We start from the raw sequence: 26,681 nt of genomic DNA on the forward strand, positions 1-26,681 counted from the left end.
CTACCTTAAGACCTTTTTACCATGACGTCACACGTACTTCCAGGTGGCAAAAAGCTCAAGCAATCGCCGATGGCACCACTAGTAAACAAACCCTTACATGTCATTTGACAAAGGCAGGTCGATCGAGAAATTGCGGTCAATAAATAATGAATTTAGCCTTTTTCACTACCAACATAGTTTGTCAGTCGAAAAAATGTTACGTGAGGTAAATTGCTTCTAAGGGAGAAAGAATGCTGGCCGTGATTTACATTTCGTCATGTAAGTTGATTAAAAAAATAGAGAGGGAGGGAAATTCAGTCATTGCTTACATTATCACTGAGGTCTGGCTAATTGACTTTTCTGTTGCTCGGATTAATTGAACAGACATGCTCTTTTGACAGTAAAACAGAACAGAGCTGATGGCCAGCCTTTATTTTTTGCTAAATGACTCGGACAACCCAAGTGAACATTTAATACAGACTTGTGAGAAAATGTAAACCCAATGGAGGTTTGGTTCCGTCTGTCCCTTTAGAAGTGGTGACTCCACCTTTCTGCAGTCTTGTGATCGTCACAGTAACAAGTGTACACCCCGCAGTAGAGGGGCTGGGAGATCAAACAGGAGAGCCCCCTTAAAACAGGCCGATTTCAACTATAACATTTTTTTTTTCAACCAAAGCATATGACAAACATTTTATTAACACACCTGGAAATGGTTTTAATATAACCAACCAACTTAACCCTGAAAGAACAGACAAAAGCAAGGATTTGTTTTACATTTATTGCAAGTTTTCTGTTATGTACATGTATATTTACAAAGACATCCTGGTGTGTACTTATTGTAGATACATACTGACCTCTGTATAGTAATCTCCTGTTTTCTATAAGAGTATGATTAGAAAATCCTATACAAAATCAATTTTAAAAACAGGTTATAAAAAAAACATTTAAAAAAGTAACCATCTATCTTTACTACATGCATGGGCAAGGTGATTTACATAGGTGACAAATAAATACTATTGACAATTAACATTCTATCAACTACAAGCATTAAAAATAACCCTTTGTCCACATGTAAGGATGTGTGGTGGAAGTAACTTTTTTTCTCAAACAAGTATGTTTCATAAAACTACATTCCCTGTGGTGTCCCGCTGCTACGTTATAACAATGTTTTAATTCTATTCTTAGAGAAGTGCCAGTTCAAGGATCATTATAAATTGGAGCGCAAACTTTTACTGGATTTAACAAAACTGCAACAGTTTTATGGAGTTTTTGTGACCAAAACTTGTTTTTTTCTGAACTTGCAAGGAAAACCAGTAATTGTCTCAACATAGAAACAATGATCGTAATAAACAAGATTGGACATCTGCAAATAAATATAATATTTCACGTGGGTTGTTGCCAAAAGGGAAAAGTAAGATTTCCAACTTCATGTAAATACAATGCTTGATTGTTTTTGGAATTTTGTGAGATTTGGGTAAACAGTAAAATTAGTACCCCGCGCCCCAAAGAATACTGACTTTTTTTTTTTTAATACAACGACAATGCAGTATTTTTTATTTCAGCATAATGTGAACCCAAGGAGATCTACAGTATTTATGAAAGACCCTGTAGAGTGAATTCAGATTTGTTTCTAAGAACATTCTATTTTTGAAGATAATTGCTTTAAACGTGCAAAAACTGAGAACTATGTAGTACTGCATTGTCGAGCTATAGCGTCAAACTATTTTTTCACCATTTCAGTTTTCCTGATTTTTCTTCTTGAGAACCTTCTTCTGCCTCTGTGGTTATCTGGTGCATTTGCAATGAGTTATTATTCATAGGCCCATTTCTACCATTACTGTGTGCAGTTAGCTACCTGGCTAGGCCTACACCCCGAAAATGCATCTTCCCTAAATTTTTAAATCATTCAAATTTGGCAGGGTTTTTAATCTCTGTGGTGTGTCACATTTAGAATTGTTATCACTTTACAGGGAGTTTAAGAGAAAACATTCCTCTTAAGCATGCGTTCACATTCATTGTTCCTCATTTCATTCTTGCAATTCAATTGAATACCTTTGGAGGCTTTGTAATATTGTAAACTTGGCTGTTTAGTGGGAGGGAGAACCTGACATTGAGACTGAAATGCATTTCCGGCCCAGATTGGAGATTAGACCACAAATAAGTGCTCCAGTGAAGTATTTGAAGACATTTTGACAAATTCTCCTCCTGAGTTCCCCATTCTTCTCCCACAGTCCAAAACATGTACAATATGCATGTTAGCTTAATTGTAGACTGAATGTTAGGGCAAATTGTTGTTTTTGTACAGGTGTCCTGTAATTGACTGTGAAGAAGTCCATGGTGTACCCTTGTCCAACAGCAGCGGGGGTGGACTCCAGGTTGCTTGTGACGATTAAAAGTGGATGGAGGGCTGCAAGAGTTAAATGTAGGCCCAAAACCCAATCCAATCACTTGAGAGCCACAACAAAGTCCATCATCTGCTTCGGAACTTTGTTGGTGACTACAATAACTTGAGAATCCAAGGCTCATGCAACACAAGAAGGGAAAGTCCCTTCGACAAAATCGGGGCATTAATCCAAATAGCCATATGTACAGTGAACCTTTCAACCGTGTGACATTCGCATTTTTCTCTGGAGTGGAGTCTTTGTGTGGTGTGTGTGTGTGTGTGTGTGTGTGCGTGCAGTCTTTATGTGCATTCAAGTGCCACATTTCTCATGTTCATGTGACTTGCCCACTCGCTGACATCCTACCAGTGTCGCTGAACACACATCGTATAAAAATATAAATAGAAATGCATCTAAAGATCTTGCCTTCTGTAACCCTGAAATACTCCTCTAGCTGTTATCGTTCCACTCTGGCATGATGCTGACGCTATGAACCGCATGGTACTGGTGCGGCGATAGCGTGCGCGGTATGCCGTGCGTGTAGAGGTACTCGTTCCCCTGCAGGCCGGCGGTCGGCGACTGGATCCCTGCGCCGGGGCTACACTGGCGACCCAGAGTCTGGTGCGTCATGGAGCTCTGGTACATGGCGGCGTGGTGACCGTCGGCCAGCTGGGGCGAGGAGTGGCTCCCCACCCCGCCGAGTCTGGACACCAGAGAACCTGACGTGAAGTGAGCAGAGAAGTGCTGGTAGGGCAGTCGCTCCATAGGCTGCATGGTGGCCACCGAACAGCTCCCGTAGGGCGACACGCCGGCCCAGGTGTTGCAGCTGATGTCCTCCAAGCTGGGAACGGGCTCGGCACCCTGCGAGGCGCCGGCGTACATGCAGGCCTGGCGCTGGCTGGACTCGCTGCGGTAGGGCCCGGCGGTGAGGCCCAGGCTCTGTGCGTAGCTGACCGGGCGATAGTAATGATCCTCCTCGCTGGACGAGCTTTCCAAGTAGGCTTTCTTGTAGCTGTGCTCGCCTGAGTGGCATTCATCCTCCGCTGCTGCTGGATTCACAAAAAAAAAATACAGTCAAGTCTTGACAGAGAAATTGGGGGAGAAGGATGTCAGTTATCTGGAATCCAAACATATTCACTGGTTCTATCAAAAATACCATCCATCTTCTACAGTCCTCTTTAGGGTCATGGGTGAACTGGAGTCTATCCCAGCTGACTTATGATGAGAGGCGGGATACACCCCTGAACTGGTCACCACTAAATCGCAGAAACAATTTAGAGCCTTCAAGGAACTTAAGACTTGGTGAGAGAAGAGTTTTTTTTTTTTTTTTTTTTTTTTTTTTTACCTTGACCAAAGGTGGCCAGATAAGCCAAAAATTGTACTAAAGTAAATGTGCCGTTACTTGATATGAATTTAGCAAAAAATAGTCCTCCAAATAACTACTTGTGTAAGAATAATTATTCAGTGAAAAAAACTACTCAAGTACTCAGTAACAGGTGAGCAACTCCTGATTTATGACTTTTAATTAGAGCATCAACATCAATTAAACAAATATAAAGTGAGAATTTTAAATACACCGACCGCTTATATTGGATCTCATAAGATTCAGGTTGGATTATATTGCCATGTTGTGGTAAATGCCATTTTATTTATGCATCATAGTATAATCTTATTCAGATAACAAACTGTTAAACATACATGAGATAGTGGCCTACCTTTCCTCTTGATGCAGTGGTACGCCTGCCCATGCTCGTGGGGCAGGGGATAGGAGCCCGACTGGGGCAGCAAGTCCTGCGAAGTGCTCGTCACCCCGTTCTCGCACTGGGAGTACTGGGAGCTCGGGGTGGCCAGGCCTTGGACTTCCCCGCTGAACGGACTCTGGCTAGAGCTCACGCGTTGGCGCACCGTGCTGCGAGGTACCACCGGGTAATCCTTGGTGCTACGTATAAACACAAAAATACTTTGACGTCTGTAAATTTTAAATTGTGGCAAAATACAAAATATACTATATATAGAAACATAACCACATTTGTCTTGTGACATGAATCGCTATATTTTGAAGTATTTTCATGGTAATAGCAAAACTTAAAACTCTTCCCATGAGTAATCAATAACACACATTCTACACTCGAAAATAGTACATTTTTCACAGTGTATGCGAGTTTGTTGTTGTCTTGTTCACCGGCTGCCAGACATTTCGATGCACGTTTTGGGTTGTTCATTTTCACCGAGAGCAGACATGCAGCTGACCAAACCTCATGTACAGACTGATGTGGTTTGGAACATGACAAAGCTTTAAGTTATGTGCCATGCATTGTATTAGCATAGACAATGATTTCAATATTATTTTAGCACCACCGTACCTTGACTTTTGAGAGTTTTGAGATATGAGCTGTCACTTGGCCGATTCTTTGTTTTGAGTTGCGTGCGTAAATTTGAGTAGCGAGCGTTACATGGTGGCAGTGAACTAACTTCACAACAAGCAGCAATTTGCAAGCAATTCTTCAAAAGGAGGCTAAGCCACTCTAAGTTGATGTTTACTGTCAAACTGAACAAGAAACAAAAAGAATTGCATGTTGTGTAGTTAACAAAACCAAGTAACTTTGCCTTAAGAAAGTCTGCTAGCTTAATGCTAACACACAATTCAAAACTCAATAGACAACGAAACAAGCATCAATGTCTCGGTAGTTATAACTGTTTTTGCAATGTATGTATGAACACAAATGGTCAGCAAAACATGTAGACAGTCAATTAACAATACTGAGGGGTCTATATTTTGAATCCTCTTTGAAAAATGACAAATTTTACTATTGCTTAATAAGCTTCAAAGAAACAGTCTTTTTGTATTTATTTTGTAAGCATGATACTGGCACTGGTGGAATAGGCGCCCACACCAGAAGGAGGAGGAAAATGTTGATGGGCATCGAAGCATAAAATCATGATGCATAAAATTCTTTGCTGCGAATGCCGTTGAATTATATTATTACTGTATGTTTTTCTAAACAGGGGTGCAATTAAGCTTCATACAGCAAGGAAACACTCTTTTCATTTCAATGGGGAAGGCTAATTTGAGAAACAATGGTTTTGAATTACGACTGGGTCACGGAATGAATTGAACTGGTGAGTCAAGGCACTACTGTACTTGGAAAACGTATTGCAAGCAGTCCTCTGAAGTCATGCCATCCTTTTGTGCAGATCAGGATTTGATTGCAAACTTTTATTCCTGTGGCTGTGAATAAATGTTATGGGAAGGACGGTGGGTGGAATTGGAGGGGGGATTTTATGTGGGGGGAAGGGGGGGGGGGCTTAAAGTTACAAAACCAGATTTTGTCCTTTGAAAATGTGTTTTGCACGCACTCCATCCCTCATGTGGGCCGAGTAATACATACAGCGTGTGTATATTGACCTATGTTCTAAAAAGAAAAGAATTGTGACTGTGTGTTTGAGTGCACATGTACGTTAGACGTCGTCAAAGTCGAAGCGCGCGACACTTAGGTCACTGCAACTTAACACTCGTAACCGGCTCGTGCTTCGAGTGATGGAAGAGAGCGGGATGTCTGTCATTATCACGCTCTTATTGCAAATAATGTACCTTCGCTAATCTATGCCAACGACGTATAGTGAAACGACAAAACAATTAAAAGCTCTTCCACTAGATGGCAGAAGGTACAATTAAGCTGTGTATCCACCCTTTTCCATTTATGCAACAGAATATTAGCTTTGTCTTTAACAAAACAGATTTCTCACCGAGTTAGTTTGTGAGTAATTTGCGATGAGATCGTCACGATAGCACTCTACGGTATTGTATAAAAACACAGCGATAATATAATTTTAAAAAAAAATTAAGCAGTTTGTGCATAAGACACCAAGAACACTTTCAAAACTGACTCATTAAGATGCAGTAAAATAGTAGTTAAAGAATATCGAAGAGATGCCTGTCAGTGTTATATGGTCTATCTAATGTGTTGCTGCACCGTTTGTGTTCAAATATGCATTTCTTAAAGTACGACAACACGATGCCATTCGTTAGCCCTTCTGTGGCATTTTGCATTGTTTAAAAGCATTAAGCTAATCGGATTTAACTAAGGCAAAGCTATGTGGTTGTTTTAAATACACGTGTGATTCTCTTTGTTGTTTGACAAATATCAACTGGGAGTGGTAATAAACAGCTTTTTTTCCCTTTTTTTCCAAGATTTGTTCCCTATCTGCTAAACTGCTGCTTGTTGTGAACCGAGTTGAGTTTACTGTTTTGCTCGAAAGTCAAAGCAAAAAGTCGGGCGAACATCAGCTCATATCTCCAAAAAGTCACAAGTCGGGTTATTTGTATTGCAAGGCAACACTGTAAAAACTTGACATTTTTAGTATGGTGGTGTGCCATGAGTTTTTTTCTTTTTAACAAAATGTGTGACTCAAAGGTTGAGAAATTTTTAGATAGTTCGGGTGTACCTACTGTTGTGGCTTTTGCACATACCTTTGCATTCTGGACATCCGGTGCAGTTCCATGTCGTCACTTCCCCGGAAGCCTTTAGCAAATGGGTTGTTCTCAATTTTAAGTTGCGTTATCTAAAGAAAATAAGGAAACAACCCAGTAAGGCACTACAATTATTGCTTTAAAATTAAAGCAATTAGCCTGACTTTAAACCACTTTTTTGAGTTTAGTGTAACTGATGATCCAATAAATAACACTTCATATGATCAAATAGAACTGGTTGGAATCATTCCCAAAAATAAAGTATTGTTGCTTGAGGAGTTCTAAAGTCAGGCACGGTGGTTTCTGGCAGGTCTTCAGTGTTTTCACTTTTCCGGAGCAAAGAAGAAGTTTTTTCTGCAGATGGCTGCTGACACACAACTCACTGAAATTTTTCAAAATCAAAATCTAATTAGAACCAATGAAAAGCCAGCCAATCGCCAGGCACGTAGAAAAAAAACAACCAGTCGCACTGACATTAACACCTACAGTTTTCAATCAACCTGCAATGCATGTTTTTGGGATGGGGGAGGAAACCAGAGAAAACCCATGCAGGGCACGGGGAGAACATGCAAACTCCACACAGGTCGGGCTGGGTTTTGAACCCCGGTCCTCAGAACTGTGAGGCAGATGTGCTAACCAGTCCACCGTTCCACCACGCTATCCCATATCATGTATTAAACAATGTTAAAATGTCAAAAATATGATCAAGGCTTTGAAAACTAGATTTTTGCAGCTTTTTAAAAATGGTCTTGTCGTCATATATACACAGTATAAAAAAAGTATAGGTTCACTTGGAAAAGTCCAAATTTTTGAAAGACAAACACTGTATTCTCTGAATGAAGATAACATTAAATGAACCAGAAATACAGTCTGGACATTGTTCATGTGGTAAAGAGTGACTCAATGTTGATGTTTTTTTTTTTTTTGAGCATTTATATTTCAGAGAAATGGTATCTAAAGATCAAAGAAAGCGATGAAAGTAGTCTTTCAAACTAAATATACTTTCTTTGTGTTGATTCTACCTTGGTTCCATAATTTTACTCAAGTAAATATCTGTTGGTCTTAAGTGGAAAAAAATTTGATTATTACGATTAATTTATTGCTAAATTAAATTAGATTAATGAAGATGACCGAAAATTGTGGTATACATGTTCTATATACATACATATATATATATATATATAGAACATATATTTTTCCCCCTCAAGAATAAGTGTATATGAAGGTATTGTGTATACAGGTATACTATATATATTTTGTTGGTGGTGTTAAAGTAAACTTTAACACGGCTAAAGCTGAGACAATTAATAAACTCAGTAGCTCTTAAACAAAACTGAGTGTACTTGACATGACTTTAAAGAAGGAAATGGTTTAAAAACAAAAAAAAAATACTTCAACACACGTGTTTAGAAAAAGACAAGACAAATTATTTTCAGCGTTTACCAGGTCGCCTCACACTTTTCTGAACCCCCCAAAAAATCCATTTAATTATGATTTCTTTTTTTTTTTTTTTTGAGGGTGAGAGCATTCTCTCTTCTCCCCTTGAAAACAATCTGGAGTTGAATTACATGTGCAAAGAGAATGGGAGCCTTTGAGCACCTTCATTAGCAGGTGACATGACGGCCTGCAGCACATTATTAACAATGTTATTACTATTAGTGCTATGCAGATGTTGGCCTGTTTGATTATTAGACAGTTGTGCTCAAGGGCCTGCACTTCAGAATGCTTGCCTTTTTTTTCGGGGGGCAGGTCTGGAAAGCCCCAATAATTAGCCAGGGGGTTACGATCTGACCTCCCCACCGCCCCCCCCCCGCCCAATAACACGTTATAAAATTATGAATGGTTTCTAAAGAACGCTGTTTCCTGTTCCCAGAAGCAAGCAGGCTGCTGATTGGCTGCAGAAACATTACGAGCCCCAAGTCTGCACTGCTTTGCAATGGACCCCCCCCCCCCCCCCCCCCCCCGTCCCCCCAACCAAATACATCGACCCCCACGTGTTTAAATGATCTTAAACAGACCCTGTTTACACATATTTCTTCGTCTTTTTCATATTTGGGCAAGGCAAACGCAAACTGCTTGCTTGGCTGCACCACGCAAACCAACAAGAAATACATGAACGGCGTGCATTTAAAAATGTAAAAGTGCTTATTTATCCAAAACAGCAACGACTATTCAATCAAACAATTAAAAATAGTAGATCATCATGATTATTATTAGCAGTGTTCTGTTACACGTATTTTATTAGTCATTTAAGAATGACAACATTTACAAGCAAAATACTCCATTTGATTTGACACACACACAAAAAATGAAACACTCCAAGTCATCTGCAAAAATGACAAAAAACATGAAAAAGGTCAACTAATTAGTTTTGTTTTAGTCTTTTGAAGGGTGTTTTCAATTTTAAGACCGATTATCCCCCCAAAAATAAAATAAATAATCTTTTTTCCCTTTACTTCTAACTGGTATTTTTTAATCTCAACCTGTCACTGACTAGAACAAAAATTTAAAACCCTAAAAAAAAAATGTAATATTTAAATAACTAACGTTAATTGTTGTTTAGTGTTTTGACGTGTATTTTTTTTCCCTCATCTGGCAGTAACTATAGTTATTCCAAATATAGCAGACAAGTACATAAAGTTAATTAACTATTTTTTTAGCTTATTTCCAAACTTGCCTCATCTATCACACCAATAACTTCAAATTAATACATCATAATACAGTAATGTTAGTTTTTGTTCTCGTTCCCATCCTTCTATAAAATAAATAAAAATGACAACAATATTACAGACAAACTCACAGGTTTAATTTTCTTTAAATCTGTCTAATCGTTATTTTCCTGCTTGTTGGAATTATTTCGCCAAACAACCCAATTAAATGGTTAAATGAGATCATTCAAAAAGCGCCGCGGGTTGGGTTCCCCGCGCAATAAAAGCCGCACGGAGCGAATTCAAGGAAGAAAAAACAATGAAAACTAAATAAAAGAGCAAACTTGACCTTGTGGTTCTGGTAGGAAGTGACTGCGATGAAGGCCGTCTCGGGGAAGACGTGCGTGCAGAAGGCCGTGTTCTTGGACCCGAAGCCGTTGTTCTCGTCCGCCTTGACGATGTGGATCCTGGGCTGGTACTTGTGCATCGAATTCAAGATAATCTGGGGGGGAAAAAATAATTAAAACATTATATAGAGACAAGATATGCTGAGCTGATTTTTAGCAGGAAAGGGAGAAATCCTGAAAAGGAACAAGTTTGGCAAACTTCCCCCCCCAATTTGCGTCTGAGAGGCGACTGCACTATTTAAACATGTTGCGCATCACATTCAATATTTTAATAATAATAATGAGTCAATTTTCTGTTAAACAAAAGGCAGATTCATTATCATATATACATACTAAAGATCAAAATTTCACCAAAACCCACCAACAACCAATCACATTACAGTTGAAATTGATTTGGATCCAGACCCAAAGTCAACATATTTATTTATTTATTTTTTAAAATTGAGTTGGAAAAAAATGTAGGGTCCACATTATGATGTTAATAAATATATTCAGTAGAAACCAAAATTAAGCCACATGTTCTCATGACTAAGGTAATAATAACCAAAATTAAATTTCAATAATGGATCCAGTTTAGAAGTGCAAATGTTCATGAATATAGACAAAACTAAAGCTAGATATTAACCAAGCTAAATTTGCTACAAATAGACAATATACAACAATGGATTCTGATCTAAATTAACAGTTGGACTGTGCAAGTCTGAGCAAATTACACAAAATGCAATCCAAATTCATTCGAATCCAAGTTATGCTTACATTGCAACAAAAAAAAATGTCCAGATCACCATCTTGCTTTAAAATGAATAAATATACATATTGTAGACTGAAACCAAATTCATCTTGATCACGATTATTATTATTTTTTTTTTTAACAGTTAACAGTTTCCTCATGTCACAAAAATGATTTGGTTACAGATTCAATTTCCTGACCAAATAATCGCGTATATTATTTATTTATTTTTTGGGATCAAAAGGGAGTGGGGGGGAGGGGGGGGGGGAATCACAAAATTGCACATGACCATTTATTAGCAAAATCCTTCAATACGCCACAAGGTAAAACAAATTTCCATTACAAGCAGCATTGATTTACACATCTCGATAATAGAAAATTATTACATGAAGCATTTGTGCGGCCGCAAATATTGCACGTCAGGTGAAAACTGAATTGAAAATATGTACACACTTTGCAATCTGTCCATGTTAGAAAAAGAAGATGATCTTGCAAACATTTTGAGTTTTGTCAGTCTCACTAATTAAATGGGATTAATATCACGTGTTCACACTGAATCTTCAGATGAAAACCAAATTAGATCCAAATCCATTCGCAATGTTTTGCGATCTGATCGTGTGTAAAAAAAGATTTAAATGCGCAAACGTTTTTTGCTTTGAGTGTCGCAAAATAAAAGCGGCTTTATCATGTGTTCACATCAAATTTAATCCAAATCTGTTCTGTTTTTTTTGCCGTTTCCATGTAATACAAAAATGTAATGTCACAAAAAAGTAGTTTAATTTCTCATGCGTTCATACTGACACGTCAGATGAAAAGCAAACCGAATCGAAATCTGTTTGCAATGTTTTGCGATCCGTTCATCTTCGAAAATGCCATAAAGGGGGAAACCTTTTGAGTTTTGGCAGTGTCACAAAATAAAAGTGGTTGAAACATCTCATGTTCACACTGACGCTACAGATGAAAACCAAATTGAATCCAAATCTGTTCTCAATGTTTTGGATGTGTCAATGTTCTACTCCATAAAGGATAGGAATGTGCAAACACTTTGAGGTATGTGAGTGCATGTCACAAAATCAAAAGCGATTCAACTTCTCATGCGTTCATAGTGACGCTTCAGATGCACACCAGATTGAACCCGGAGCTGCTATTTACTTCCATTCATACGAAAAACAAAACACACGCGGATATGAACCTTAAGCAGAGATAAAATATGACAAGAAAAGACAATGTCAGTGTTTTGCACTGTGCTCAAACTTAAGTGTTGTTTTCAAACTTTTTTGAATGTCTCCTTTCTAAAACTTTCCTTGTGTAACTCCAAAGTGATTCCCACAAGCATGTTGCCTCTCTCTCTCTCTCTCGCAGTCGGACGTGCTAAGTGACGACTACCAGAGGGCCTGCGTGCGTGCATTCGTGCGTGTGTGCGTGTTCGTGTGTGTACGTGCCGGTCAATCAGCTTGAACTTGAACTTTCGGGCTTCAATATTTAAAATGCAGCACATAAGGTTTGCAGCCTTTTAGGAAACCTACTGTTTTTGTTTTTTTTAAATTGGCAAATCTTAAAGTGGCACTAAGCAGGCCCAAAAAATGGCATGTAAATTCAACACACCCCAGAAAATTCACGCAAGAAAGTATACACTTCAGCCGCGTGACATCACGGGGTCACGGGGCTGTGTTTTAGCCCTGCCCACAAGACCAGGAAAATTCAAACGGTGAAAAAGATGTTTAAGCTGTATCTCAACAATTCAGCACCAGATTGTTTTCAGTCTTTACATAGGTTTTCAACACTTATCTTCAAACATATTTAATGCATTTAGAAACAAAACATCGATATCTGCTTAGAGTCCCTTTAAGATTAAAAAAAAAAAAAAAAAAAACCTCCCCTGTTCTTCCCTTTGCTCTCCTCCCCCTCCCGGCTTTGGTATTCTGGGCTATCTGTTATCTGGAGGGTTGTTTTTGTACCTGCCTTTCACCACCACACTGACCTCCGGCATGCCCCCACAAGGCTCTCTTCGGGGGCCGAGTGAAGCGCGGAGGCCAAAGAAGGATACAATAGTGCTCCATTATTAGTTTCCAGTTGAACTTGATCGCATTTCATGCTGCAGTTGCTTTTGGCAAAGGGCTGAAACTGTACTAGACGTTTCCACGCCCTACACGAAGGTAGTGAGTGACCCAGGCCACAAAACAGCAGTCAGGATTTGTCTGGCGCTTTGGTTGGATGGATGGATGAATGAATGGATGGATGGATGGATGGATCTCTGCTTGGTCTCTGACTACTTGCATGTCCTAAAAGCCATTAATTTGCTTCAGGGCGAGCCCACCCGTGATTTGAATTTTTTAGTGCTATTGAGTGAGTGAAATCCCCACTGTCCAAAAAAAACACACACACATGCACAAAAAAAACAGACCAATGAAGTAAAAATACATTCAGTAAAAGTGAGTAAGACACATCCCAAAGCAACAGGTGGCACTATTTTACTATCTTAAGTGATTTCTGGAAAAGGCACACAAACAAAATGCAAAATTGAAGAACGTTTTTAATTTGTCAAATTTAATTAAAAACAAATCTTACACTTAATATATATATGGATATAAAAATAAATTATTAAATATGAAAATATATAAAATTAAATATACATATATAATTTAAATCTTTCTTATATATATATATATATATTTTACAAATGATACATAATAGTCAGTTTCCATGCAGCCATATGGAAATGTTGCTGCCAAATGAAAAGTATATCTCGCCACATGTTGACCAAGTTTATTTATTTATCACATGAATTGTATTCATGTTTCTGATAACCCCCCCCCCCCCCACCACCACCTAAAAACAGGAAAAAAAGGACATGCATTCTTTTCATGAGACAGTAACAAATGTATTTGAAAATATAAAAATATAATACGATACAATGTGGACATGGCTTTAGTGTAAGGTTGTGTTTGTAGAAGCACTGTATACAAACTGCAATACTAGCACTAAGGTAGCACAAACGGGGACCTGACTGGTCCATGGTAATAATAGAATAGCTAAACTGTGTCATCTGGTAAGGCAATCTATTTGAGCATTTATTCGAGATCCTTGATTTCCATCTTAAGGTCCATGTGCTAGCATGCCCTTTGCTCTCACTAGTAGCAATACTAGCAGTGCTCGTGTCATCCAGATGCCAAATAGTACAGTTTTGCCTCACTTAGTAACATGTACAGAAGTTGGCCTACAAGCATTGCAAAGTTGTCCTACTAGTGTACAAAAAAGTCATACAGTAGTAGAAAAAAACCCTCCTTTTATTAATTTTATGAGTCCAAAAAATGCTTTCTATAATCTGGGATTGCTTTGGCAATGATAGCAACACTGAGAATCAATGATTAATATTTTTGACATAGTGTTGCTTTAAAAAGGTGGAGCTATATTGTGGTGCCTTGACTGACAAGTGCCCCAACTTACAAGTGTTTCAAGTTATGAGCCGTCGCTTGTGGCTTTAAAGAGTTTTTCGAGTTAAAGCCTGTTGCTTGCTGAACTTTTTTTGCTACGTGTTGCTAGCAAATTTGACCTACGAGTGGATTTTTTTCCAACCATGATGTATATTCTGTCCTCTCGGAGCGTGCCGTGTGCAATTTAGCAGCTAGCGAGCAGTTCTTTTATTTAAAAAAAAAAACAAAAACAAACAAACAAACAAAAAAGAGGCCGAGTGTGCTCGCTTTAAGCTGATGATTGCCACTCCCAGTTGAAGTTAACTGTCAAAGTAAACCTAAAACAAAAACAATTACGTGTATTTTAATCAAGTCACATAACTTTGTCTTATGAAAGTCCGCTAGCTTAATGCTAACACCTAATGCGAAACGGCATAGATGGGAGAAACTGAACTAGATCCATAATCACTGCGGTTATAAACCTTTAAACAACTGATATTTGAACACAAATGGTGAGAAACAGAGCATAGAACAATACTCACAGGCATATATTATTAATGCTCTGCCATAAATGAATAATGCAACTTTTTCGCAATGCTCTTTGTTAGTGATAAAATCTATGCGTATTATATGTATGTATTATACTGCCCCTGGTGGCCAAGGCGCACCCACCAGAAGGAGCAGCACAATAGCCATTGCATTAAACGGTTGCAAAAACTGCTTACATCTTGACATTCTATTTATGTTATTACTATATGTTTTTATACAGAACAATACTATAGAGTGCTATTTAACAAAAAGGTGTTGGTGTTTTGGAGGGCTGGAATTGATTAATGGTATTTCCATTCATTTCAAAGGTTGAAGTTGCCACTGCAGGCACTTTTTAAACCCCTCTTCCTGTTGCCCAGCTCATGTGAGGTCTCCGCAAATTCGGCATCCGACCCATGACAAAACCACGTCCCGCTGCGTGGATTTAGAAGCTAAAAACATCACCCCCTAAATGCATAGCTCACCCCGGAAAATAACACGGCTCGCTAACTGTGGCTTCCCAATGTCCGGCGTGCGTGGCGTTGGAGTTAGGGGTGTTTCCACAGGACCACCCGCCGGAGTTCGAACCCATGAACGGGCACAACCTATGTATATCCTTGTCCCTGCCCCCTCTTGCCTTCCTTGTGATGATAATAGTTAATGATAGTGAGGGATCACTTTTGGTCCTTCTCGCTTTCAAGTCCCGACCACATCAGAGAGTCCCTCCCTCCCAGCACCAGCCACGGGATTAGCGAGGCTTTGCGGGGCCGCCATCTCTATTGCCCACCGCGCTGCCACTCAAATAGAAAGACGTTAAAAGTCTCGGAATCCGACACGACACATTCTACATGGCCCAAACGCGGGAAGACGGTGGCAAAAGTCAATTTAAAGCAACGGATACACAACAGTTGGACAAGAGGAATGCAAAAATACATGAACAGAGGGTTTCAAAAGTCTTCTCACCCCTGTATGGAATGACAGGTTTTTTGTGATGAACAGCTGAACTTTATTTCAGGTTCATCACAGCACGTCAGTGGTGGCATGTGTGTTCCAACTCCCATTTAACATGGGTTTGAACGTGATACGTGGAGCGAAACTGAAATACCTTATAATTTAAAAAATAAAAAGATTGTTTTATTTTTTATTTAAAGTGTTTCAATAATGAAAAGTCAGTTTGCATGTTTGCACATTTTAGTACGACTATTCTTCATGTGGAAACAATCCATTCTCCTGGCCTTGCGTCCAACTGATAAAAGCCTTCTCCAAGACCTTGCACTTCAGCGCTTCTGCGACTCATTGGATTAAGACTTCAAGCTTCATTGTTTCCTTACAGCCTTCCAAATGATGCTCAATTGAGCCGCTGCGCTCAGTCCCGCACGCTTCTCGCAATACAGCCGAACATTCCCGCCCTCGGGCTCATCCTTATTGTTGCATCTCACCTATACGCCAACTTCTTTCATCCAGCTGCACCAACACAAACCGTCGGAACCGTATTTCGGGCCTGCCACCGTGTCATTTATAATTCCCAGGGGCACGAAAGAGAAGACTATAAGCATGCATGCATGCACTGCAACCAATCAAGGAAGTGGGGGGGGGTTAACGCACTCCATCCAAAAATTTACAACACCATTCGCATTCCATCCCAGCTCAGGTTTCATTTGGCCAGCTGGGCCCTCATGGCGGGGCAACAATAACTAGGTGCTACATGGATGCGTGGCAGCTCACTTGCGTACGGAATGTCTATTATAGTGCTTCTCAAACTTTTTGGACCTAGTACCACCTTAAAAAAAAAAAAATGCTCAGCTCTCCAAGTACCACCATTGTGACCAATATTAAAATACAGTAGCGAAGTAGACCTAAGTGTTGATCAAGAGAGGTTTTATTCCTAAAAATGTGTAACATAAAACCTCTTAACTTTAGGATATTCTGATTGGCGGATTTCAACTTATTTGCAAGTTGAACAATAACAAGTTCCTTTGTCAAAAAAAAAAAGGTGAATTTTTCAGGAAGGAGGTTTTGCGTGTTGGCTGTCGATATTTAACATCGTAAACCACATGAACATTATGCAATTTAAACATTACCACTGCGCTTAAAAACAGCAAAAGTAAAGCGTTTCAATTATAATGGACTACGCATTAGGTAAATAAAAATTGTACTTAAATGTTTAAAATGAAACCGCTTTTGAAGATTAAATGCAAATGTATCGGACTATACTTAAATGCAGCAGAAATGTACTTAAAATGTACTGTACTGGATTTCAAAAAGAAAGTTTAAAAGGGATGTAAGCATGTAGCAACACTGAGTACTTAAAGATTAAATGCAAATATACTGTACCCAAGTTAAATAAAACTGGACTGTACTTGGAAATGTACTGCATTTGATTTATATATATAAAAAAAGTTTAAATGGGATGAAGGCATATAGCTCCAATATTTATTCTATGTTTGAGTGGATTGCATGTTTTAGATGTCAATTTGATGTGTACTTTAGTGATTATTTCACTTTGTACTTGTGGTACTGGTACCACGCTGAGAATCATCGGTCTATTACTGTATATAGTGTTGGACTGAAGGGAGTCATTGAAATGCCTTTGAAAGTTTGTGCAACGTTAGCAATAATCTCATATGGCCACTATGATATAAGAACATGTAGCAATAAAAAAAAAAATTAAAGGGTTGCTTGAATAATGTTTCAATCAAAATGTACTAAACATAAGGTAAAGGAAAAAAAAGTGTACTTCAGTTTTTAAAAACAAACAGTTCTCAAAGGTTAATGTATTATACTTTAAAGTTAAATATAACTGAACTGCATGCACTTAAGAAATGTACTGTATTCTCGACAGGTAAAAAATAAATAAATATATAACTCATTAAAGTGTACTAGCTTCATTAAATAGGGGGCAACTATTATCCTATATACCTCATTGCTGCTCTCCTTTAGTGATTGTGAGAGCTAGTAGTTTCTACAAAACAACGTTTGATGGAAAACTGGAGCCAACAGGCCTCTTATTAGCATGGAGACTGATGGAGCGTGTGTGTGTGTGTGTGTGTGTGTGTGTGTGTGTGTGTGTGTGTGTGTGTGTGTGTGTGTGTGTGAGTGAGTGTTGCAGGAATTGCAGATGTTTCAGGGCGGGTTAGTTAGTGTGCAATAATGAGTTTTTTAGGAAATGGGTAACAGGCGCACTCTGGTTAGAAAGAAAAAAAAGAGACAAGTTTCCTCTTTCTAGTGCACGTGGACTTTGATTTTAAGGGCCAACATTTGGTGCGCAAGAGAGCTCCCTCAATTGCTAATTAGTTTAACATGAAAACTATTAAAATATATATATATATATATATATTTTAAACGCAGTCATCTTCTGTATTGAGAATGTGAATCAGGACTCAAGAATTCCTTCAAAATCCATTCACACCGTGACGTGTGTGTGCAAACTCAGGTCACACTATTATAGGCAAACTGGAGGAATGATTTATGTCCAATAAAAACATTCTGCATTACATTTGATATATTTCAAATTAAACTCAATCTTTCAGTGAGAAAAAACAAACAAACAGTAAAGAAGGTATACAAAAAAAAAAGTCATTTGAATTTACTACATCGGTTGTACATGACTAAAATGAGTTTAACTGACATTCTTTATTTTAAGAAAAAAAAGTGCATGTGTGGCGGAGCGGTTATGTCACTTGACCAAATTTTAATCATGCGGCAAACAAAAAAAATAAGTAGTGTACTTTTTTAACGACAGCAGAATTTAAATACTTATATCATTAAGTGTAGTGATTAGAATATTTAAGTGGGCAAAAATGTGCAATGCAAGAACAGAAAATCCATCAAACTAGAAATTAGGTGTATTATAGCAAGGTTTGAAAATATGCTATCCCCATTCAATAATGCATGGACCATTATTGTGCAACATATGCCCCCCCCCCCCCCCCCCCCCCCCAAAAACAAAACAAAAAAAACTGGCATCGTATTGCCATCCTTAAAAAAAAATAAAGTCGAATTTTATTGCAGTTCTAATCATATACTGTATGCACGTTTGTAGTCATATCCTATATGCATTATTGTACTTTAACATTAATAGAATATTATTATGGTTCACGTTTTAGCATGGATGAATAACAACATGTTTTAGTTAGAATTTTAGATTTGGATTAAGATCACCATTGCAGTTGTAACTTTTTATTCGATGTATTTAATATTGATTTTTTTTTTTTATTTTTTTTTTACCACGGCTACTACATTTCTTGTCATCTCAGTGTGAATCTGTGCTGGTGTGACCAAAATTCAACAAAAATTCTGTCGTGAATCTAATAAACAGGGAGAAAAAAGAAAAAATATATAAGTGGTACCTTAATCAACATTTGAAAAGTTCCTTCGAGCAACATGGCACAGGTTAGAGATTTAGGAGACAGGCCTAGGCACCTACGTGTCCGAACGGGTCCAGGTGGTTGTTGGTCAGCTTGAGCTTCTGGAAGGAGACCAGCTGCCGCATCCAGTGGGCCCCCGTGGCCGGAGAGTCCGGGTGCACGTACAGCCTCCCGGGCATGGCGGGCTCGGCCTTCCCGGTCACCGACCTGGAGGGTCGCGCATGCAGTTACACGCAACATTATACAGCAGTCATTAAATTTTTTTTAAAAAATAAATCACCACCACAATAATAAAAGGATATTTGTAAGCACTCACACGCGCAATTACGCATGACGCACGAATAATAATTAATGTGCTTGTTTTGAACGTGTATTGACCACAATATTGACGTGCGGTTCTCTTTGTCTCTTTTTTTTTAAAGGATGACCAGTCACCCAACAAGACGGATGTTTAGTAAGGTAAACCACCAAATAAATTAGTGACTTACTAGACCTACGCTACTGTTCAAACGTTTGGGGTCACTAAAAAAACCTTTATATTTTTGAAAATAAAGTACTGTTTTTCCCCCCCCCAAAAAAAAACAATGCTTTTCTTTTATTAAAAAAAAAAAAAAAGAAAAAGTGCATATATACACAGTAAGTATAACAGTGTGTTTTGATGGAAAACATGAAATTGTCTGTGACCCCAAACGTCAGTGTATATTTTATGTCAAATTAGGAAAACAACTAAGTGTCCTTTTTAGGCATTACATAGCATTTGTAGATATAGATATAGACATATATATATATAATATAGACATAGATATAGATATATATATTTGTTTTTTCCGAATAAAGTGTGCGTAATTAAATAGATTTTTGGACTATACCATTTGTTATCAGCAAACTTGTATCGATGATCATCTGCGGGCACGACATCCATCAGCAGGATATATTTTGTTTTGGGGTTCAAGCCGGTGACTTTCACTTTGAAGCTGGGGAACATTCGCCTGCAAAGATGAGGGGGAGGGGGCGGGGGAGGGGGGAATGTAATTAAATATGTGTTAGGAAAGAATTGAGTGCAAAACTTTGCAAACTGAATACACCGCACAAATGTGTCAGTTTAAAAAAAATAAAAAACTGAGCATGCGCGTAACAAATGTGACATTCTGAATATGTTTTACTAATTAAACGTTAGTCAATGAAAAGAAATTATTTTCTTTAAAAAAATAACAAGGGCAACTGGTGTAAATTGTAAAATATCGTGGATATGACACCATCTCGTTGAATGATTTATGCTTTCCATAACGAAAAAAAAAATAAAATAAAAGTCCTTTGAATTTACTGAATTCGAACATGTGCATCAGTTGCACGATTAGATTGTCTTAAACTAACGTGTATTTGATTGTTTTCGTGGGGGAAATGACGTCAGTTTACCACATTTTGCGTATATTCCTAATATTTGGCTCCCGTCGTGTGACGCAAGCACAACAACAAACAACATCGATTCAAATGTGCTGAAGGTGTCAAATCGATTGTGCAGGCGGAGGTGCCTAATGGAGTGGCCCGCGAGCGCGTGCGCAATCGTCTCACCTGCCCGCTTTGGTGATGATCATCTCGGTGCCCACCTCGTGGAACTTTACCCACAGTTCCCTCTCGTGCAGGTACACTTTGATGCCCTCCATGCCCTACAAAAGACAAGAAACAACATTATTTTTTTCAAATAAAATGGAGGTAAATTTACTAAGTAACTATAGGTAAAATACGCAAGACAGACTTTTTTAAAGCGAGTTTACGTGTTTAGAACAATGTCGTCGTGAAAATTTTTTTTTTTTTTTTTTTAAATATACAGCTCTGGGGAAAAAAAACCCCAAAAACAAACCAAAAAAAGAGACCATCTTAAATGACCAGTTTCTCTGATTTTGCTGTTTTTTGGTATGCTTGAACTTGTTGGTTATATGCTAGAAATATTCCAAATATTGTCATTTCCAGATATTACTCGCAGGAAAAAAAATGGTGACTCTTAATTTTTCCAAGAGCTGTATATGCATATAATTTTATTTTGGTTGTATTTTTGAGGAACAATGAAATATACAATATACTCGACCTGCTGGATGTAAGTGGTTTGCGAGGACGGCGACTTGCCGGACGTCCCGTTGGGCTTCTCGGCTTTGGTCTCGCTCGGAACCTCCCTCGAATCGGAACCGGCACCGGGAGAGGCTTGCAGGCCGAAAGTCTCCTCTGGGTCCGCCATGACCGGATCTCAGGGCTGCAAGACCCCCCCACCCCACCCCCTCCCTCCACCCAAAAAAAGGAAAATGGGAAGAAAAAAAAAAAAAAAAAAAAGACTTTCAAGTCAACAGCACACTATGATTCGGACTTTTGAAAGAACGCATTTAAAAAGTCAAAAATTGAGCAAGTCATCAAATGTTTAGCCCGTAAATGAATGATGTTATTGAAGTACGGCACTTCACGGTCCACACGTGACAACTGTGCAGGCCCGCGGGACCCTATGGGACATTTTTCACCCTTTTAGCTCCACACGTATGATGCCGTTTTGACATTTGTCTTTTTATTTTGCATCATATGAAGATTGAAAACGATGATCAGAAGGATTGTTTCCACGGAAGACAGCGATGAAGTTAAACACGATCTGCTTCACTTTACCCCTAAACAAAAAGAAAAGAGGGGGGAAAAAGAACAATCAAAAAGACGACGACGGTTCAGACAGTAGCCTTTTCTTCCTCCCGAAGAACAAAAAAAAAAAAAAAAAAAAGAAAAAAAGTTCAAATAATCCAGCCGCGGTTGGGTATCTCCATGTATTCTTCTTTTGTTGGTTCGAACGGAGCTCCGGACAGACAGCGACTCGCAGCGGAGTTCGTGCCCGGCGACAGGGCTTCGCGGCTCGGCGTGGGCTACGAGGAGCTGCCCGGCGGTGCCTGGAAGCGGCGGAAGTGATGGTGGTGCATTTTAGTGCTGCTGGCGCTCGAGTGAGCCGCGGCGGCTGCTTGCGTCGAGCATTGGCTGCGTTGGGCTTCGGTCCCCGGGGAGCAGGTCGGCCACCTCCTTCTTTTCTCTCCCCCCCTCTCTCTCTCTCTCTCTCTCTCTCTCGACGTCCTCCACTCCCATTCTCTCACTCTCTCTCTCCACCATCCAATGAGCATCAATGGGCAAGCGTGCGAAGCGGAAATTGCATCCATGGATGAGGAGGGCTTCAAAAAAAAAAAAAAAAAAGGGGGTGGAATGGTGAGTGGTTATGAGGGGAGATTAGATAGATAGATAATTAGTAGACTCATTAAAATTGTATTTGTGCCCCAATGTGCAGTCCAACGAGACAATGCAAGGGGTGCACTTTTTTTTTTTTTTTTTTTGCATTTGATATTTAATATTCAGTGTATTTATTTACTCGTAGTGCGCGTCATGAGGGGATCTGTTTCCAATCGTTTTGTGTCCCGCTCATGTAGCTGAACAAACGGAACCAACATTGGACTTAAGGATTCGTCTTGCATTTCTTTGCACTGAGTGACTTCGCTTTTAATGTGTATTTCTAATCATTTCACCCAGATTGGAAAACGACAAAATGGCCCTAAATTCGTTTTCAATGGAAATTTTGGTCACCTTTTAACTCTGTAAACCGTATCAGCGTGCAAGTGTGTGTGTGTGTTTGTGTGTGTGTGTGTGTGTGTCTTGCATCCACATTAAACAAACTGAGACATCACTTTTTTTTTTTTTTTTTTTAAACAACTTGATCCTCAAAAAGGAACATCCCGATGGCTTCACTCTCATTAGGAAATCAGATAAAGTAATCCAAAACTGCATTTTACACACTTTTTAGACTCTCAGGCCCCCTCCTCCCCCCCAAAAAAATGCTGCACGAGAAGAACGTTACTTTAAATAACATAATTTAACACTTCAATTGAATCCAGGCTTGCAGGTTTTATTAAATTGAATGTAATAGTGAGTTCTTGATAAAAATCTTGCACACCAAACATTCTTTCTGTACAAATTATTTCATTTAATGGCTTCTTAAATTTTAGAAACAAGCAAAAAAAAAAAAGTTGATTAAACTCCAAAAAGTACGTTTGATACAAAAAAAAGTTACTTCGTAACGCTGCCCAATTCATATTGTCCCGAGTTGTTTTTGTTCGCGCAATTTCAAGTCAATTAAAATGAACGTATAAATATATATTTTTTGAAAAAGCACTCTACACTTTTGATGAGATATGAATGTATGCATACGTTTTTTTTTTTAACTTCCTGTAAAAGATTCGCGTCATCTGTTGTGAAATGTGTAAGTTCTATTTTACGGTGCAACAAGAGGAAACAATTAACTAAAAACGCCACATTAACGCGTGTTGTAACAGTTAAACAAATACACCCAAAAAATTCCACAAGCACCTTGAAATGCAAACTTAAACGCATCTCTTGTAAATCAATATTAAGTCTGTCGCTATAAGAACACGACTTAGAGCAAATGCCATTCACGTGAAAAGTATTAATATATAACTTCGATTTCTTGTTATATTATAGCAATGCTAATAATTTGGGGATATATTTAATTTGACAACGGGGAAGAAAAAAAAAAAACATCCTGCACAGTTACCGCAAATAAAATCGTCATTTATAGCAACTTTGCGCTGAAAATAGCGCAGTTCCACGTCACGTGACACGTGGCCGCGCAACTAATCCCGCACGCACACACTTAACGACTGCTCATAAAAAAAATAAAAAAATAAAAATAATAATAATGTCATTTTCTTGGACAAACCCTTCCACCAAATTAAATGCATTTACCTAAACTCAACGCATCTGATAACTTCATGTCCCTAAATTACAAAAACAAAAAAATGCCTGCAAATTCAGCCCAAAAAAAGTGGCATTGCTTTAAGGTAAACTCTTCCAAAACTTTGTTTGTGCATACTTCCAAGTGCATAAAACGAGTCATCGCTGCTCCAAAAACAATCTCCCTGTCATGCAATATTGTGTGACTGAGTGACATTCAGTCCCAAAATAGAAACTTTCAAATCTGTCCTGCCGCGGGAGGACAGTGAACGCAGCACACGACCAACGGGCCAACGCGTGCTGCATGCACGCTGACCCGTGGCTGTATACGTTCAACTCTACTTAAGTTTTTCAAATCAATAAATAGTACAACAGGAGTTCAATTTGGTTCATTCGAACGTGTACTTCGCTTTGCACATGATTAAAACGTGTTAAACATTTTTCGAGGAAACAATTACGTCACATTTTCGTCATGTGCAAAGTACTTCGTTTTTAAGTGTACATGTCAGTGTGTATACACACTGATACAAAAAGCCCAAATCTTGTGGTTAAATGCAACACATGCACGCGCGCGCACACACACACACACAACATAAAAAATGCATTTACCAAAACAGTTTAAAACACATCGTGTCACTGAATGACAAAAAATGGCATTGCTTGCTGTTTATTTATTGATTTAATATATATATATATATATATATATATATATATTTTTTTTGTTTTTGTTTTTTTGTTAATGAAACACACACTCATCCCCAGTGGATGCAAATAGGTGCTCCTACCTCCTCGGCTGCGCTCTGGTGTGTGTCTGCACGCAGCTTTTTTGGGGGGAGGACCGGCCGGGGTCCGCCTGCACCAAATAGCAACACATGGGAGCCAATTTGGAAGGGAAGCAAAAAAAAAACCCAAAAAAACAACAACAACAAACAAAACAAACAAACAAAAAAGGTGTCAGGCCAGGTGACAGTTTGGAGTCCTAAGCATTAAACAGGCTGTTGATGTTCACACACGTGCGGATCAAATTCATATTTAACGGGCAGCAGTGTTGTCACAGAAAAGCATTTAGAGTTGCGTTTCTAAATCGTTCTTGAGCCAAGGTACATTCATTTCCTATTAGAAAACTATCAGGGCACAACACCAGACAAGTGTCATACAGAAACTACTTTACTGTATATACAGTAAACAGAAATAAGAATTGATAATGAATGAAGTTGTTCGTAAGAGAATTTAATTGTTGTGCCTGTCACTATATGTCGCTGGAATGAACAGATTAACTACAAGATTATTATTATTATTATTATTTTTGAATAAGTAATCTGAACGTACACATGCCACAAGTTGTCTTTTTTTGTTTAATAAGCTGCGTTGAGAAAAAAAACTTTGGGTTCCTTTTTTAACAACAGTGTTTTGTTTAGGTGAAGATGAAGGCGCAAAACTGAGAAAACATTTGTTTTCATATTTTCTTTTATTATTCAGAAGGCAAGCATGAAGGTACAAAAGAGAGAAAAATAATGCAGATTATTGCACTATTTCCCCCTTCTATTGTTCAGTAAGTGAACATGGACTCAAACATCTATTTTTACTCTTTTTTTTTTTTTTGGGCAAGCAAACATGGTGATGCAAACTAGCGAGAAGAAAGTAAGATTCATTTTCCTCCTCTTTGTGACATTGTTTAGCTGACAAAGCCAAAAATGCAAAAGGGAGGAAAATAATTATTGCCTTTTGTCCCACTTTTTCCCACCCCCAAATATTGTTAGTAGGTGATATTGTTTATCAGGTCATTGTAGTGGCGCAAAATTGGAGAGATCATTTTTTTTTTTTTTTCTTGTATAGTTTAGCAGGCAAGCATACTGGTGCAAATATTGTATTTGTTTATCAGTTTCCCTTTTCTTCTTTTTACATTCAGGCAAGCATTAAGGCACAAAACCTAATAGAACATAATACAAATCGTGTCCCCCCCCCACGCCCCATTTTTCCATAGATTGTTTAGCAGGCAAGGATGGAAGCAGAAAACTGAGAAAAATAACTTAAAATATTGTATTTTATCCCTTTGTTTTGCTTTCAGCAAAACTGAGAAAACCAAATTCTGTATTTATAATTGGTCAAATTTGAAATTAAGAAAAATCATGCAAGAAAAATTTTCATGAATTTGACTTATTAAAGTGTAGCTGAATTCATAGCATTAAACGTGTTGTCTACTTTTTATTTCCGAAACTGATCTCGAACGCTATTGCCTTGCAGTTTACAAGTGTCTCTCGCCAATTTTTTTTGATAATGTTAACAAATTGATTCAGAGAGGATGCATGAAGGACAAAAAAAAAAAAGCTAATCGTTGTGATTTTAAAGATCACTTCTTTAGTTACTGAATGAGGACTGTTGGATTAAAAAAAAAAAAAAACACACGGTCACCCTCAGAAAAATCTTACAATAGTGACAATAATTGATTTTTTTAAACAAAAGACTTCGATTGAGCCTGGGGCCGCGTTCTTTCTGGTTGATCTTCTCCTTTCTAATCCAGCCTGCATGGCCACACATGGGCCTGAGACCTCTGACCTCTGGAGTGACTTCACTCTCGTTCTACTAGAGTAAGACGAGCCTGATAAGCTATCTGCGTCTTCATGGCAACACCAAGAGGTACAGAGACACACACACACACGTACATATTGATGTACACGGGATCCACTTTTCCGGGCCGAGCCGCACGCCTGGGCCCTCGCTCGGGCTGCTGGGCGGGCCTTTTGGTGGTCGGGCTGGGGGCTGACATGTTACTGCAAACAATCACATCACACACACGGGGACCCACATTCCAACTTTCTGATCAAGCCAACACCATTACACACACACACCCACACCACAAGTACCCCCCCCCCCCCCCTCTCCACCCCTACCCCCACTGGCCTGACAGCAAGACACGAGCAGTGGTCAAGCTTAGACCATTTTTTTTTGTGTGTGTGTGTGGGGGGGAATCAATATTTTCTTTGTCAAAACTTGTT

The 26,681-nt window shown here is 38.7% G+C and overlaps 1 protein-coding gene across 2 annotated transcripts; it reads right to left on the reverse strand.

Annotated features, from left to right (window-relative positions):
- Window positions 1-737: 737 nt before the first annotated feature.
- On the reverse strand, window positions 738-26,456 carry tbx5a (T-box transcription factor 5a). 2 transcript variants are annotated; one of them, XM_061747460.1, is made up of 10 exons: window positions 26,349-26,456; window positions 24,471-24,538; window positions 21,011-21,201; window positions 20,497-20,591; window positions 19,794-19,913; window positions 18,984-19,131; window positions 9,829-9,981; window positions 6,832-6,923; window positions 4,076-4,299; window positions 738-3,406 (listed from the first exon to the last, which is right to left on the reverse strand). In XM_061747460.1, exons 3-10 carry the CDS (start codon window positions 21,155-21,157, stop codon window positions 2,811-2,813), a joined length of 1,575 nt encoding a protein of 524 aa, XP_061603444.1. In that variant the 5' UTR covers window positions 21,158-21,201; window positions 24,471-24,538; window positions 26,349-26,456; the 3' UTR covers window positions 738-2,810. The 2 variants fall into 2 exon arrangements, with proteins under 2 accessions (XP_061603444.1, XP_061603443.1); XM_061747459.1 differs by having other exon boundaries at window positions 738-3,409.
- Window positions 26,457-26,681: the final 225 nt, after the last annotated feature.

Source organism: Phyllopteryx taeniolatus, chromosome 15 (assembly GCF_024500385.1).
Source record: "Phyllopteryx taeniolatus isolate TA_2022b chromosome 15, UOR_Ptae_1.2, whole genome shotgun sequence".
NCBI classification, from domain to species: domain Eukaryota; kingdom Metazoa; phylum Chordata; class Actinopteri; order Syngnathiformes; family Syngnathidae; genus Phyllopteryx; species Phyllopteryx taeniolatus.